We start from the raw sequence: 16,172 nt of genomic DNA, 5'->3' as shown, positions 1-16,172 counted from the left end.
TTCACAGCCTACCTGGGATTCTAACGCATGACAACGCTACCAAAGTCAGAAGCGACAGTACTTCAGGTCGGCAGTGGCAAAGCTAACTTGGCCATCTGCTACACACGTACGCATGTACACAACGCCATCACCCACTACACACACACCGAGGAAGCTACGGCGTTCATGTTTCTCAGTGCTCCAGGGCTACTCTTTTAATTCACTCTGTGACTGCCGTGGAGTGCCATCCATATCAGGGTGACGCATGGTCAGCTCATCGCCTCTCAGCCTCCGACAAGGCCCTACCATTTTCACTGCTCTCCGGGAATAGACACCCACAGGGAGGGCTGACCAGAGTTTAGGAAACACTGGAAATAATATATTTTAACATTTGCTTGAATTGTAGACCACTTTAGATTTTTAATTGGGTTATTTCAGACGGCGCTATTCACTTTCTGCAACACAAGTGCGGTAATACACTTCACATCATCCAGATGAATCAAATCACCAAAATGATATCCTCATTGCCCTTCGTCATAAACTCATAAGTCACTCTCCTACCACCATGTTAGTGCTGTATACAGTGAGATCAAATACAGCAGACACCAGGAGCCACCATTCAGTCTATTCTACTGAGGAGCACTGAGTGTGTCATAATGAAATCTCTCATTGCCAAGGAGGCCATACAACTCATACTCTGTCTGTGTGGCTGGGGGTCAATACCAGCAATCTATGGAATTAATTTCCTGGCATCATAGTTCAGGAGCTGAAATTGACCAGGCTCATTGGAAACACTAGAATCTAATCAAGGGAAAATGGCCCCAGATATGAGGCAAATATGTGCTAAGAATTGCCAGCCTCCAATGCGTAAAACTAAGTTGGCTATAGAAAATAATGCACACCAACACACACAAATACTTAACTTTTGAATATTACATGTACAGTGCACACAAATATAAACACAACACACAACAATTTCAAAGATTTTACTGAGTTACATATCATTTTAGGAAATCAGTCAATGTAAATAAATTCATGCGGCTCTAATCTATGGATTTCACATGACTGGGAATACAGATCTGCATCTGTTGGTCACAGATACACTACATGACCAAAAGTATGTGGACACCTGCTCATCTAACATGTCATTCAAATATCATAGCTATTAATATTCCCGGAGCAGGAGCAGGACAAGACACCCACTTTTTGACTGATGACTGATATAAGGGCATGTATGTGATAGGCCTATCTGCCTTATGATTATGATGGTCATAATGCTTCTTGATAGTGTTATAAAGTGTATTTTCTTAGTAAAGTATTTTCAAGTAAAGTGACACAGGATGGTCATAATGTTTTTCTACAAGTTATTTAAAATATGATGAGAAAAATGACTAAAGAATTAATTACAACAACAGACAAGGATTTAAGAAATTAACTTTCAAAACGAAAGGTAACTAATTGGCACGGAAAAAACTAATTTCAATATGTGGGGTTTCACACTACGTCGGTATAATAACCAGCCTTACAAAAATGCAATATATGTCACAACAGGTGTAAATATGTGGGTCTTAACTGTGTATTGACAATATTATGGCAGCTGTTATGACATTGTGACATGGTTATGACTGTTATAAAACTAGGTGTCAAGTAAAGTGTTACCAAGTTTTGCCTCTTTTGCAATATCGAGAAGGTGAGAGGCCCTTACTCCGCTTCATGAGTTTCACTTGGTCCATTGTTATCTAAAACAGGCAAATGTTTGACAGTTAACTTCCTTAGTGCATGCTTGGCCTGCTAGGAGGAAATATATGCTAATGAAGGCTTCCAGTCAAGAGTGCATGTTTTAAGAACGATTGAATGACTACTTTCGTAAATATTACAATTCATATCTCCATGAAACGCCAGTACAAAAATAACCAGGCTTTCAATTAAACTCTCTCCCATGAGAACAAACCATGTTTATATAATTATTTAGACCCCTTTTTATCGAAGTGGATTCATAAATCAAGTTGAGATAATGCATTTACCTTGCTAATGTTGGAGGGCAGCGCAGCGCAGGCAAACATGATAATTAAATTAGCCCAAACTCTAATCAAAGGGCAACCTGAGAGGCTATATCATCACAATCAAGTCTAATGCATAATGTCATTATTACAACAGTTAAAGAGGAGGAAAGAGACCCATATAAGTGGCCATGTGACTTGCATAGGGAATGCAATGGGCAAAAACACACATTTAAATGAAAGTTCAAATGACGTTTCTACCAATTCTTTAGAATCGTTTGAAATTGTGTAGTGAAATCTGGGTAGTAATTGCAGAACAGGATACTTTAAGAAAATAATTGTACTATATACTTAATTGCGGGTTTATCACTGTCTTCTTATGTAACCTACCGTACTTTGAAGGTTTCAGTGTTACACGGTTACATAGTTATGCATTTAGAACTAAATTCCCTTTAATACAGAAAAATATCATTGGTCCCAGGTGTTTTTGTTTCCGACTTCTAAAGCTGTTAAATGTAGATGAGTACAGAAAATTATCAAGTGGACACAATGTTTCACCTCAAACACTTTTTCCCCATTACTGTACCATGTGCTTGAATAAATGTACACAGCTGCTCAAATATCTCTATAGTTCCATACATGTTTACCGTCACCATAGCAACAGGTTATTCTGAATGCTTCATTTGGTTCGTACTGGACCATTATTGAATGTACTGTATTGAGAAGTGCGTTATTCCTAGAGAGCTGCCTTCTGGACTTTCCCGGATCCATGGGGTCATTGGGAGAGTCCAGGTATCATGGAGGGGGGAACAGAATATTTGGCGAGTGGCTCCTATGTGACCCTCCTATGCTGGGATGTGATTTGCAGTCCTTTCTGTAGCATTGGTGTGTCCCACTGTGGGGAAAAGACAACAAGGGGTTTGGTAGTCCCTACAGCCCCTGGCAACTGGTTCTCTCTCTCTCTCTCACATTAATTTTCACTCGCTCATTGTCTTTGTGTCGCTCCATTTCCCTTTCTCTCTCTCTCCCCCTCTTCCTCTATTTTTGTTAGTTTCTTCACCCGCTCTCCTGTTTTCTTCTTATTGCTCTTTCTCCTTACTCCCCTAACCTCACACACCTCTCTCTGTCTCTGTCTGTCTGTCTCTGTCTGTCTGTCTCTCTCTCTCGGTCTCTCTCTCTCTGTCTCTCTCCGTCTGTCTCTCTCTCCGGTGTCTCGTCAAGTCTGAGATGCTGGCTCTCTAAGTGGAGGTAACTGGCCTGTAAACGGGCAGCGAGCTCTGTGATTGTGACCGTGGCATGGGCAGCCCATGACCCGACAGACTTGATCACCATGAACCTGGAGGGGCTGGAGATGATCGCGGTATTAGTGGTGGTGGTCCTACTTGTCAAGGTTCTGGAGCAGTTTGGACTTTTAGAGGCGGGTAACGACGGTAAGATAGAACCAAGACTTTGTTGTTTTGTCAGAGCACTAAAGTAGTTTTGAGGACTTTTTTGAACAAAGGTTGTCAGTTTGTCCGACCTGGTTGAATGTAACTTTGTATTTGATTTTCCACAGTTTATAGAAACTGATTTATTTAGCTCTGTCACTACTCAAACTACAAACTATTCAACTTAATTGTGGACTTGTCTGGTTCCTTATTGATATATTGATTTAAAGTTGAGTATCGCTCCTGTTGCAGACTAGAATTGTGTTTGCATAGCTATTTATGTACATTTATGTACATCCTAAGAAATAGTCAACAGGTCAGGCATTCATCTTGTTAACATATTTGAATCTGTAGTTCCCTCTGCGACAAATTCCTTTTGGCCATGACTGTGCTCTCTTAGCTATTTCCTTTTCTATGACCACACTCTGTAAGTGTTACACTAAGATTATTTTTTTTTTGCTAGCCATTCACATGTCCAGTACAAAGTAGTCAAACTGTGAGAGGGTGAGAAATAGGTAGTTGTAGTATGTAACGACAGGTGAACCAAGATGGTGATTGGCAAGAGGGTCAAAACAATGCCCAGCTAGCACATCATGTTCTGAGGACCATATGTTTCTTAGAGGTTGGTGAGAGAGTGGTTATTTTGCATACAACCTTCCCACAACCTTCTGGGAGTGGTGCAGAATAGTTGCTTGGCTTTGGAACATTCTCAGCACATTTAAGGAACTTGACAAAAAACTATTTTCTTGGTATTTGATTGCTTTATAGCGTACTGTTTCCTAAAATGTCAAACATGGTTACATTTCATTTAAATGTTGGTAATATTCTAGGAACATTCTGCAACTGGTTTGACATTGGGAATGTTCTCATAGTTCAGAGAACGTTAACCCTTTACACTCGTAGGAATTGGTCTACATGGATAGAGCTAATTTGACATGTTTCTTGCAAAATAAGTATAAAAAGCATATGCATAACCATGGTAGAAATTGAAAGGGTTTGGAGATTATGGGGAAATTATTAGATCAAAAGATGAGGACACAACAGTTCACCTGACACAAGACTGAATCCAAACATTACACAGATTTTATGTGAATTTTACATTTACTGTACTTTTTGTCGCATTTGTTGATAATGAAATCTGAAAATACTCTGGATAGGCTACATTCAGTAACATGATAAGAATATTCCTGGAAAATGTGTTGTACGTGCAACATAAGACAAAAACAAATGACAAGGGTTTGAGTTAGGGGACTAACTGGAGTCTCCAAGAGGCCACACACCTCTCCAAAGTGTGCACAGTTCCCAAGTCATTTCAATGCCACAAAATATCCTCCGGGCTGCTAGAGAAACCAATTTGTTAAGCACGTGCGCTAGTAAACAATGCTCCCTCAAGTTCTTGACACAGCCAATTTATTTGATTTGATTTATTTCACCTTTTATTTAACCAGGTAGGCTAGTTGAGAACAAGTTCTCATTTGCAACTGCGACCTGGCCAAGATGGTGATGTCAGTTCAAGTGAATGCTGGAGCTGACTGGGGACAAACATCTGGAGAAAAAGCAATTTCCACAAACAAGTAACCATTACTTCTCGGCCTGAAGTACGAGAATTAAACAAATTATCGGCTTGAAGGTAATCGTCTCTTTTATATGTGTCAAATATTTATTTGGGTAAAAGGCATGAACTTGACATTGCTAGCTAGGCTTCTGAATTACTCCTCCTACTTTACTAGCAACTGGCAAGCTGAATCAGGGAGAGTTGGGTGGAAACATATATTTGCTTGCTATGCATTTGATTGATAAAGTTGATTAAAAAAAATGCCATTAGTAAGCAAGCTGGATTGAAAGCTAACGTTACCTAACTCAAACCATCAGTCTGAGTTCACCCAAGCTAGCTAGCTAAGTGGACTGTAGCCAGGGTTCTCAAAAATAACTACACAGTGTACAAAACATTAGGAACACATGCTCTTTCCACGAGACTGACCAGGTGACTCCAGGTGAAAGCTATGATCCCTTATTGATGTCACCTTGTTAAATCCACTTCCATCGGTCTTGATGACGAGGATGAGATAGTTTTAAATAAGGATTTATAAGCCTTAAGACAATTGAGACATAGATTGTGTAAGTGTGCCATTCAGAGGGTGAATGGGCAAGACAAAATATTTAAGTGCCTTTGAACAGGGTATGATATTAGGTGCCAGGTGCACCGGTTTGAATGTGTCAGGAACTGCAACGCTGCTGGGTTTTTCAAGCTCAACAGTTTCCCATGTGTATCAAGAATGGTCCACCACCCAAAGGACGTCCAGCCAACTTGACACAACTGTGGGAAGCATTGGTGTGAACATGGGCCAGCATCCCTTTGGAACGCTTTAGACACCTTGTAGAGTCCCTGCCCCGACGAATTGAGGCTGTTCTGAGTGCAAAAGGAGGTGCAACTCAATATTATGAAGGTATTCCTAATGTTTTGTACACTGTGTATATTTTCTAACGAAAGAATAGTTACTTACTATTAAACACTTTTTGTCAAGCTACTTCGTTCCCCTGCCTGTTTAATGATGCCAACTTTTTCAGTCACCAACGCAAGAAAGATGCTGCTCTTGATTTTTCAAATAATTTGGCTGCATAGGCCTGTGCACATTTACATGAGTGTTTCATTAGTTTGCTAAGTTACTGACTAGGCTAATTCTTATGTTGTTGGTGTTTTTGCGGCCCATATTCACAAAGCATCTCAGAGTAGGAGTACTTTTTCAGTTTTTCTTTTTTTTAGATAACAAAGAATATGATTACCTTGACAAGGGGAGCTGGTCCGAGATCACTATTCCTACTCCTAACACGTTTCTGTATATGGGGCCGTGGAGAAAGCTATTGCCCAATACTCCGTGTGAGAAATTGGCAAGAAACTGAAGATCTCGTACAACGCTGTGTACTATTCCCTTCACAGAACAGCGCAAACTGTCTCTAACCAGAATAGAAAAGTGGGAGGCCCCGGTGCACAACTGAGCAAGAGGACAAGTACATTAGAGTGTCTAGTTAGAGAAACAGGTGCCTCACAAGTCCTCAATTGGCAGATTCATTAAATAGTACCTGCAAAACACCAGTCTCCGGGATGCTGGCCTAGATATTCCATAAAAAAATCTGCCATTTCCAGCTACAATAGTAATTTACAACATTAACGATGTCTATACTGTATTTTTGATCAGTGTTATTTTAATGGACAAAAAATGTGCTTTTCTTTCAAAAACAAGGACATTTCTAACCTTTGAACGTTAGGGAGATAACAAATGTATCATGTACACTATCAGGACCATGCATGCTGTGACATGAGCCTGGGTGATGATGATACATCTTCTTCAAGCTGCTTGACTGAATAATGGGGCCTTCAGTGATACCTAAAGCAAGGGCCTTACCTGGGAGTACAAAAGTCTCTCTGTCTCACAGCCATTCTGAAGAGACACAGACGTTTGTTAACTCAGCAAAAAAAGAAACGTCCTCTCACTGTCAACTGCGTTTATTTTCAGCAAACTTAACATGTGTAAATATTTGTATGAACATAACAAGATTCAACAACTGAGGCATAAATGTGACTAACAGAAATTTAATAATGTGTCCCTGAACAAAGTGGGGAGGGGTCAAAATCAAAAGTAACAGTCAGTATCTGGTGTGGCCACCAGCTGCATTAAGTAATGCAGTGCATCTCCTCCTCATGGACTGCACCAGATTTGCCAGTTCTTGCTCTGAGATGTTACCCCACTCTTCCACCAAGGCACCTGCAAGTTCCCGGACATTTCTGGGGGGAATGGTCCTAGCCCTCACCTTCCGATCCAACAGGTCCCAGACGTGCTCATTGGGATTGAGATCCGGGCTCTTCGCTAGCCATGGCAGAACACTGACATTCCTGTCTTGCAGGTTGTCTTCCCTGTAACGCACAGCGTTGAGATTTCCTGCAATGACAACAAGCTCAAAATGTCCCCAGTTGGTCAAATTGTTGTTTGTTTACTATTCTTGTGGGGGGCAAGTATAGTTAAACATGTCCACACACACATACATTCATGCTACACACACATCACAGCTGCTGCTAAAATACTCTTATTAATTCTAAATTCTGCACAATTTTAACACTCCCCCCCCCCCCCCCCAATCCCCCCTTACCAAAGCACGTGTAAATATCTGACTATAGATTGTGCCTTCCTGTATTATACTTATGCTACAATGTTTATTCTACTGAACCATTTACTTTTTGTTTTCTTTATTATTGTTTCTTATTGTTGCATTGTCCAGAAGGAACCTGTAAGTAAGCATTTCTTTGGACGGTGTATACCATGTGTATGCTGTACATACACTAATGAAACTTGAAATGGGGTTTAACCCAGTGGTTCTAAGGACTGGACCCGGTTGCATAAAACATCCTAAGTGTTTCCCTTAAGGATTTACCTTAAGGAATACTTTACCCTTACCTAAGGGAATTGTTTAAGGGTGTTGCATAGAGTCCCTTAAATATTTTCCTTAGGTAAGGGCATACTTAAGCAGTGGTGGGGAGTCGATTCAAAAATAATCGTTGACTCCCACTTCTGTGTGTCAAGCTTCAATTACGCTAGGAATCAACGACTCGACTATGGAAGAAAAATGAGTGACTGGAGTGCAGTGGCGATTCTAGCATGTAAATCTTGGTGGGGCCCCCCAAATGTAATATAGATGCATGCCAGCAAAGCCACAACACTAAACAATACATTAATTGCACTCAAACTGTGCCCACAAACTGTTAGGGCCTACAAAAGCTGTCCCAAAACCAGAGCTTTATTTTCAGCACCATGGAGTGAATCCTTACCATTGCTATACCTGGCTATTAACGGAGCCTTGTCTGACAGTTAATTCAGCCTCATTTACTGCCTTTATTGAAAATAGGATGATATGGCTGACTTGCCTAAAACAAATGTGGTTTCTACTGACAATTGAGATGTACAAATTATGGCATAAGGAAACGACGAGCAGATAAGAGGCAATTCGTAATTTCGATTAAGACAATGAGTGAGCTAGGATGGACGTAGTGCGAGCCAGGAGGCCTACAAACCTGACTCAGTTACACCAGCTCTGTCAGGAGGATTAGGCCAAGATTCACCCAACTTATTGTGGGAAGCTTGTGAGAGGCTACCCAAAACGTTTGACCCAAGTTAAACAATTTAAAGGCAATGCTACCAAATACTAATTGAGTGTTTGTAAACTTCTGAACCACTGGGAATGTGATGAAAGAAATAAAAGCTTAAATAAATCATTCTCTCTACTATTATTCTGACATTTCACATTCTTAAAATAAAGTGGTGATCCTAACTGACCTAATACAGGGAATTTTTACTATGATTAAATGTAAGGAATTGTGAAAAACTGAGTTTAAATGTATTTGGCTAAGGTGTATGTAAACTTCTGACTTCAACTGTATATATATATAGATATATATCACACATATATACAGTACCAGTCAACAGTTTGGACACACCTAGTAATTCAAGGGTTTTTCTTTATTTTCACTATTTTATACATTATAAAAAAGTAGTGAAGACATCAAAACTATGAGATAACATATATGGAATCATGTAGTAACCAAGAAAGTGTTATACAAATCAAAATATATTTAGTATTTTAGATTCTTCAAAGTAGCCCCCTTTGCCTTGATGACAGCTTTGCACATTCTTGGCATTCTCTCAACCAGCTTCACCTGGAATGCTTTTCCAACAGTCTTGAAGGAGTTCCCACATATGCTGAGCACTTGTTAGATGCTTTTCCTTCACTGTGCGATACAACTCATCCCAAACATTCTCAATTGGGTTAAGGTCGGGTGATTGTGGAGGCCAGGTCATCTGATACAGCACTCCATCACTCTCCTTCTTGGTCAAATAGCCCTTACACAGCCTGGAGTTGTGTTGGGTCATTGTCCTGCTGAAAAACAAATGATAGTCGCACTAAGCGCAAACCAGATGGGAAGGCGTATCACTGCAGAATGCTGTGGTAGCCATGCTGGTTAAGTGTGCCTTGAATTCTAAATAAATCAGTGTCACCAGCAAAGCACCCTCACACACCACCTCTTCCATGCTTCACGTGGGAACCACACATGCGGAGATCATACGTTCACCTACTCTGCATCTCACAAAGACATTAAAATGGAAAGAAATTCCAAAAATTAACTTAAGGCACACCTGTTAATTGAAATGCATTCCAGTTGACTACCTCATGAAGCTGGTTGAGATAATGCCAAGGGTGAGCATAGCTGTCATCAAGGCAAAGGGTGGCTACTTTTAAGAATTTCAAAAATAAAATAGATTTTGATTACAGCCTCGAGTCTTTTCGGGTATGACGCTACAAGCGTGGCACACCTGTATTTACATAGGTTTTTATTTACATAGGTTCTCTGCAGAACCTCTCAAGCTCTGTCAGGTTCGATGGGGAGTGTTGCTGCACAGCTATTTTCAGGTCTCTCCAGAGATGTTTGATCGGGTTCAAGTCTGGGCCACACAAGGACATTCAGAGTCTTGTCCTGAAGCCACTCCTGCGTTGTCTTGTTGGAAGGTGAGTTGTCGCCCCAGTCTGAGATCCTGGGCGCTCTAAAGCAGGCTTCCAACAAGGATCTCTCTGTACTTTGCTCGGTTCATCTTTCCCTCAGTAATGTCTAGTCTTCCAGTCCCTTCCGCTGAGTCTTCCAGTCCCCACCGTATGATGCTTCCACCACCATGCTTCACCGTAGGGATGGTGCCAGTTTTCCTCCAGACGTGACGCTTGGCATTCAGGCCAAAGAATTCCAGTCTTGGTTTCATCAGACCAGAGAATCTTGTTTCTCATGGTCTGAGAGTCTTTTAGGTGCCTTTTGGCAAACTCCAAGCGGGCTCTCACGTGCATTTTACTGAGGAGTGGCTTCCGTCTGGTCGTCCTACCATAAAGGCCTGATTGGTGGAGTACTGCAGAGATGGTTGTCCTTCTGGAAGGTTCTCCCATCTCTACAGAGTAACTCTGGTGCTCTGTCAGAGTGACCATTAGCTTCTTGGTCAACTCCCTTCTACCCCAATTGCTCAGCTTGGCCGGGTGGCCAGCTCTAGGAAGAGTCTTTGATTCCAAACTTCTTCTATTTAAGAATGATAGAGGTCACTGTGTTCAAGGGAAACATTCAATGCTGCAGACATTTTTTGCTACCCTTACCCAGATCTGTGCCTCAACACAATCCTGTCTCGCAGTACTATTAACAATTAATTCGACCTCATTGCTTGGTTTTTGCTCTGACATGCACTGTCAACTGTGGGACCTTATATAGACAGGTGTGTGTGCTATTCCAAATCATGTCCAATCAATTGAATTTACCACAGGTGGACTCCAAGTTGTAGAACCATCTCAAAGATGATCAATGGAAACAGGATGCACCTGAGCTCAATTTTGAGTTTCATAGCAAAGTGTCTGAATAGTTACAGTTGAAGTCGGAAGTTTTACATACACCTTAGCCAAATACATTTAAACTGTTTTTTCACAATTCCTTACATTTGATCTTAGTAAAAATTCCCTGTCAAAAGTCAGTTAGGATCATCATTTTATTTTAAGAATGTGAAATGTCAGAATAATATTAGAGAGAATAATTAATTTCAGCTTTCATTTCTTTCATCACATTCCCAGTGGGTCAGAAGTTTACATACACTCAATTAGTATCTGGTAGCATTGCCTTTAAATTGTTTAACTTGGGTCAAACATTTCGGGTAGCCTCCCACAATAAGTTGGGTGAATTTTGGCTCATTCCTTCTGACAGAGCTGGTGTATCTGAGTACACTTTTTCAGTTCTGCCCACAAATTTTCTAAATGATTGAGGTCACAGCTTTGTGATGGCCACTCCAATACCTTGACTTTGTTGTCCTTAAGCCATTTTGCCACAACTTTGGAAGTATGCTTGGGGTCATTGTCCATTTGGAAGACCCATTTGCGACCAAGCTTTAACTTCCTGACTGATGTCTTGAGTTGTTGCTTTAATGTATCCACGTAATTTTCCTCCCTCATGATGCTATCTATTTTGTGAAGTGCACCAGTCCCTCCTGCAGCAAAGCACCCCCACAACATGATGCTGCCACCCCCGCGCTTCACAGTTGGGATGGTGTTCTTCAGCTTGCAAGCCTCCCCCTTTTCCCTCCAAACATAAGGATGGTCATTATGGCCAAGCAGTTCTATTTTTGTTTCATCAGACCAGAGGACATTTCTCCAGAAAGTACGATCTTCATCCCTATGTGCAGTTGCAAACTGTAGTCTGTCTTTTTTATGGCGGTTTTGGAGCAGTGGCTTGTTCCTTGCTGAGCGGCCTTTCAGGTTATGTCGATATAGGACTCGTTTTACTATGGATATAGATATTTTGTACCTGTTTTCTCGAGCATCTTCACAAGGTCAGTTGCTGTTGTTCTGAGATATATTTGTACTTTTGCACCAAAGTACATTCATCTCTAGGAGACAGAACGCGTTGGTTGCTTAGGCCTGACTCGCAGGTGGATTTCAAATTCATCCCAAAAGTGTTCGATGGGGTTGAGGTCAGTGCTTCCACATCGATCTTGACAAACCATTTCTGTATGGACTTCGCTTTGTGCACTGTGCATTGTTATTTTGTTTTACTTATTTTTTATACTTTAGTTTATTTAGTAAATATTTTCTTAACCAACAATGCATATTTTTTTTAAAATAGAGTCTAGGGTTTTTAAGTAAGCATTTCATGGTAAGGTCTACTACACCTGTTGTATTCAGCGCATGTGACAAATACAATTGTATTTTATTTTATTGTCTGAAACAGGAAAGGGCTTTCCCCAAACTGTTTTTATTTTATTTTATTTCACCTTTATTTAACCAGGTAGGCAAGTTGAGAACAAGTTCTCATTTACAATTGCGACCTGGCCAAGATATAGCAAAGCAGTTCGACACATACAACGACACAGAGTTACACATGGAGTAAAACAAACATACAGTCAATAATACAGTATAAACAAGTCCTATATACGATGTGAGCAAATGAGGTGAGATAAGGGAGGTAAAGGCAAAAAAAAAAAGGCCACGGTGGCAAAGTAAATACAATATAGCAAGTAAAACACTGGAATGGTAGATTTGCAGTGGAAGAATGTGCAAAGTAGAATTAAAAATAATGGGGTGCAAAGGAGCAAAATAAATATAATAAATACAGTAGGGAAAGAGGTAGTTGTTTGGGCTAAATTATAGGTGGGCTATGTACAGGTGCAGTAATCTGTGAGCTGCTCTGACAGTTGGTGGTTAAAGCTAGTGAGTGAGATACGTGTTTCCAGTTTGAGATTTTTGTAGTTCGTTCCAGTCATTGGCAGCAGAGAACTGGAAGGAGAGGCGGCCAAAGAAATAATTGGTTTTGGGGGTGACCAGAGAGATATACCTGCTGTTGGTGTAACCAATGTGAAATGGCTAGCTAGTTAGTGGTGGTGCGTGCTAATAGTGTTTCAATCGGTGACGTCACTCGCTCTGAGACCTGAAGTAGTTGTTCCCCTTGCTCTGCAAGGTCTATGGCTTTTGTGGAGTGATGGCTTTTGTGGAGTGATGGGTAACGATGCTTCGTGGGTGTCAGTTGTCTTTGTGTGCAGAGAGTCCCTGGTTCAAGCCCGGGTAGTGGCGAGGGGACGGACTAAAGTTCTACTATTACATTGGCACCAAGTTGGAAGTTCATAATTGTCTAGAATATCGTTTTATGCTGTAGCTTTAAGATTTCCCTTCATAGGAACTACCATGAAAAACAGCCCCAGACCAATATTCCTCCTCCAACCAAACCTACAGTTGGCACTGTGCATTCGGGAAGGTAGCACTCTCCTGGCATCCGCCAAACCCAGATTCTTCCATCGGCCTGCCAGATGGTGAAGTGTGATTCATCACTTTGTGGCTGAGCCTTTGTTGCTCCTAGAGCCATTGTTGCTCCACTTCATAATAACAGCCGATTCAGTTGACCAGGGCAGCTCTATCAGGGCAGAAATTTAAGAGACTGACTTGTTGGAAAGGTGGCAGCCTATGATGGTGCCACGTTGAAAGTCACTCGGCTCTCCTGTAAAGGCATTCTACTGACAATGTTTGTCTATGGAGATTGCATGGCTGTATGCACGATGTTATACACTTGTCAGCAACGGGTGTGGCTGAAATAGTCGATTCCACTCATTTAAAGTGGTGTCCACATACTTTTGTATATATTGTGTATATATCACGAAAGCAACAATAACATCTATGAGGAAGGGCATAATGGTAGGCCAGCCAATAGAGTTGAGTCTTAAGGCCAGCTTTAAAAGCCCCAACAGACTGAACAGCCCTGAGATTATCAGGGAGTTTCATAGGCGTGGTACATGGGAAGAAAAGGCACGATCCCCCATCGTGTGGAGCGTGGTCCTTGGGGCATGGAGCAGGTTGATCAGTTTGGCCTGGCTTGCGGGGAGGTTCATAGGGGGAGAGTAGGTCTGACAGGTAGTCGGGTCCTACTCTAAAACGATTTTAAAGGAAATGCAAATTTTACAGCTCACCATTTAGTTTTGGAACAAACCATCTGTCTATCTGACCATCTATCCTGAGCTCAACAAACTTGATTATTACATTTTTATTTTTTAATAACGCAAGTAAACAATGTGAGGGGTGCAGCTAAGATGACATACGTTTTTAAGTTGTCACTAAATCAATTAGCCTTAAACCTACAATGGCATTCTAATTGCAGACCGCTTGCTTAGTCATAGCGACTAGTGACATTGTGTGATGTTCTTGTTTTGTGACTGAAAGTTGTTACCGGAGAAACTTTTCACTCTGCAGTGATTCACTAATCACCATGGCAGCGCCATTCACTTCCCTTCACTATTCTCTGACGTCATTGTCATCATGGTAGCACAATGGCAAGCTGTCATTATCGTTTGAAAGCAGACATCCTTATAGGATTTGTTTTCTTTCAAATACGTAAGCCATAAGATGTAGCCTAGATTCCATTGCTTACATTGCTTGTATTTGCTCTGAAGTATAGGATTTATAGTTTTTTTTCAAGGCCGAACCCATTTGGATATAAAAACAAACCTCAGACACTATATGGGTGGGCCTAGTCAAAACGTGATAACTTGGGGTGTATTCACTAGGAACCAAATGGAACTAAAAATAACGAAATGTTTGTCCCACAGTAACTCTCGTTTCCGTTGCAAAAGGTTGTGCTCTTGTCATGAATTACAACCTTGGTTTCCATGAAAAGTGATATAACGTTCTTGTTGCGCAGAAAGAATATGAATTAATTCTAAGATCTGCCACAGGAGGGAGCCATAGGCTGTTTTTTTACCCCTTGACGGACCTGTCAGATTTTGCTGATGGAATATGAACTGCTGCAGTCTGGGCCTTTTGAAGAGGAAAGGCAAACACAATGGCAACCACTAGACAACCTCTGCTCAGTGTTTATTTCATTTTATAGCCATTACTGAAAAACAGTTGAAAAATAAATAATTCAGAGTGGATAAATTAGCTTTTCAATAAATAACCATCAAAAAGCATATGTGAGTGAGAGGCTTTGTTGCTTTATTCATGAGTTTCATATTTTTTTGCACCCTTCTGTGTGCTTAAATGTACTATTCTATACAACATTTCCAAGCTGTTAAAACAGCTTTAGAACAAATTACCACTTTTTAATGAGTATTCAAAAAACCTATATTGTTTTGCGAAAAGAAAAAAAACAAGCATTACATTCTGCTTATGATCTAGCGTTAAGTTATTTGTCAGTTTTATTCATATTAAAGTTCTGCCCTGCACCTTTTTATTACATTCTGATTGAATTAACTGGGTATAGCTGAATACAGACCCAATGCAAATCTACAAACTGTACAATTTATCATATTTCTAATGGCTTGGAATATCAGATGTGGAATAGCAGGCGTGTTGTCACTAAAGGGAGCTCTACATTGAATTATGGCTGAGTAGGCAGTCTTTCCACAGGCATTAGTTCTACAGAATCATGCATCACGGTGCAAGTGGGAGCCACATTAAAGTCTATGCAATTTGTTCATCCGCATACTCTCTCTGCTGTAATTTGTTTTATGTTGCTTACATACACCTTTTTAATAGAGGAGATGGGAGTCTCCATGTTATTGTTTTGGAAACACATAACACATTTTTCTATGAGGTTAAATCCCCCCCCCCCCCCCTCCCCTCACAGCAGACACAGAGCAGAGACTATTCAATAGACCCAAGCGATTGACTCTTCAGCTGATGATGAAGCGAATGACCTATATCCCGAATAGGACCAAGTAAAAAATAAATAAATAAAGGACAATGTAAAATAACCGATTGAAGCTTCCACTCTGAGCTCTTGAATTTAAAAAAAGTAGGTTGAGCTTTTGAATTTCTCCTTGAGCACTTGGCGGTCTTGGTCTTACCAAATGATTTACGAGGCGGACGTTTTGCAGAGGTAGTCAGTCTCTGCAAAGTCATCCCTTTTTACACCAGGTCAAACAGGCTTTTGGAGCTGACTTTTAATGGCTTTGTTTAATAATCTGTTCCCGTCTGTATTGGCCCGGACACATTCCCGGCGTAGGAATGATTTTATGACAGTCGTTCTGTTTTAAACTTGGCTAAGGGGGATACTCTATTTTACATCTCTTTGTTCAGCCCAATTAGTTGGATTTGTTCACTGCTCCGTGAACGGAGTCGCTTTCACATTTAAAAGTGCACTTTTAGAGCAGGTCATGGGTCATACCGGACTTCGAAAGGGCCCGTCGTCCTCGAACTGAGACATCTTGTCTTCTAC

General features: G+C 40.8%; 1 protein-coding gene across 3 annotated transcripts in view; it reads left to right on the top strand.

Annotated features, from left to right (window-relative positions):
- LOC139417170 (Kv channel-interacting protein 4-like) overlaps nucleotides 1–16,172 on the top strand; it is a 186,927-nt gene that overhangs the window by 102,779 nt on the left and 67,976 nt on the right. The window contains exons 1-2 of one of the 3 annotated variants that reach the window (XM_071166411.1): nucleotides 3,310–3,400; nucleotides 12,488–12,502. The exons of 1 other annotated variant lie outside the window; for it this stretch is intronic. In XM_071166411.1, the coding sequence (XP_071022512.1) occupies nucleotides 3,310–3,400; nucleotides 12,488–12,502 (106 nt within the window). Of the gene's footprint in view, nucleotides 1–3,309; nucleotides 3,410–12,487; nucleotides 12,503–16,172 lie in introns of those variants that run through there. One more of the 3 variants, XM_071166410.1, reaches the window with a different exon arrangement.

This window comes from Oncorhynchus clarkii, chromosome 9 (assembly GCF_045791955.1).
Source record: "Oncorhynchus clarkii lewisi isolate Uvic-CL-2024 chromosome 9, UVic_Ocla_1.0, whole genome shotgun sequence".
NCBI lineage: Eukaryota > Metazoa > Chordata > Actinopteri > Salmoniformes > Salmonidae > Oncorhynchus > Oncorhynchus clarkii.
This window is presented reverse-complemented; position numbering and strand designations above follow the sequence as displayed.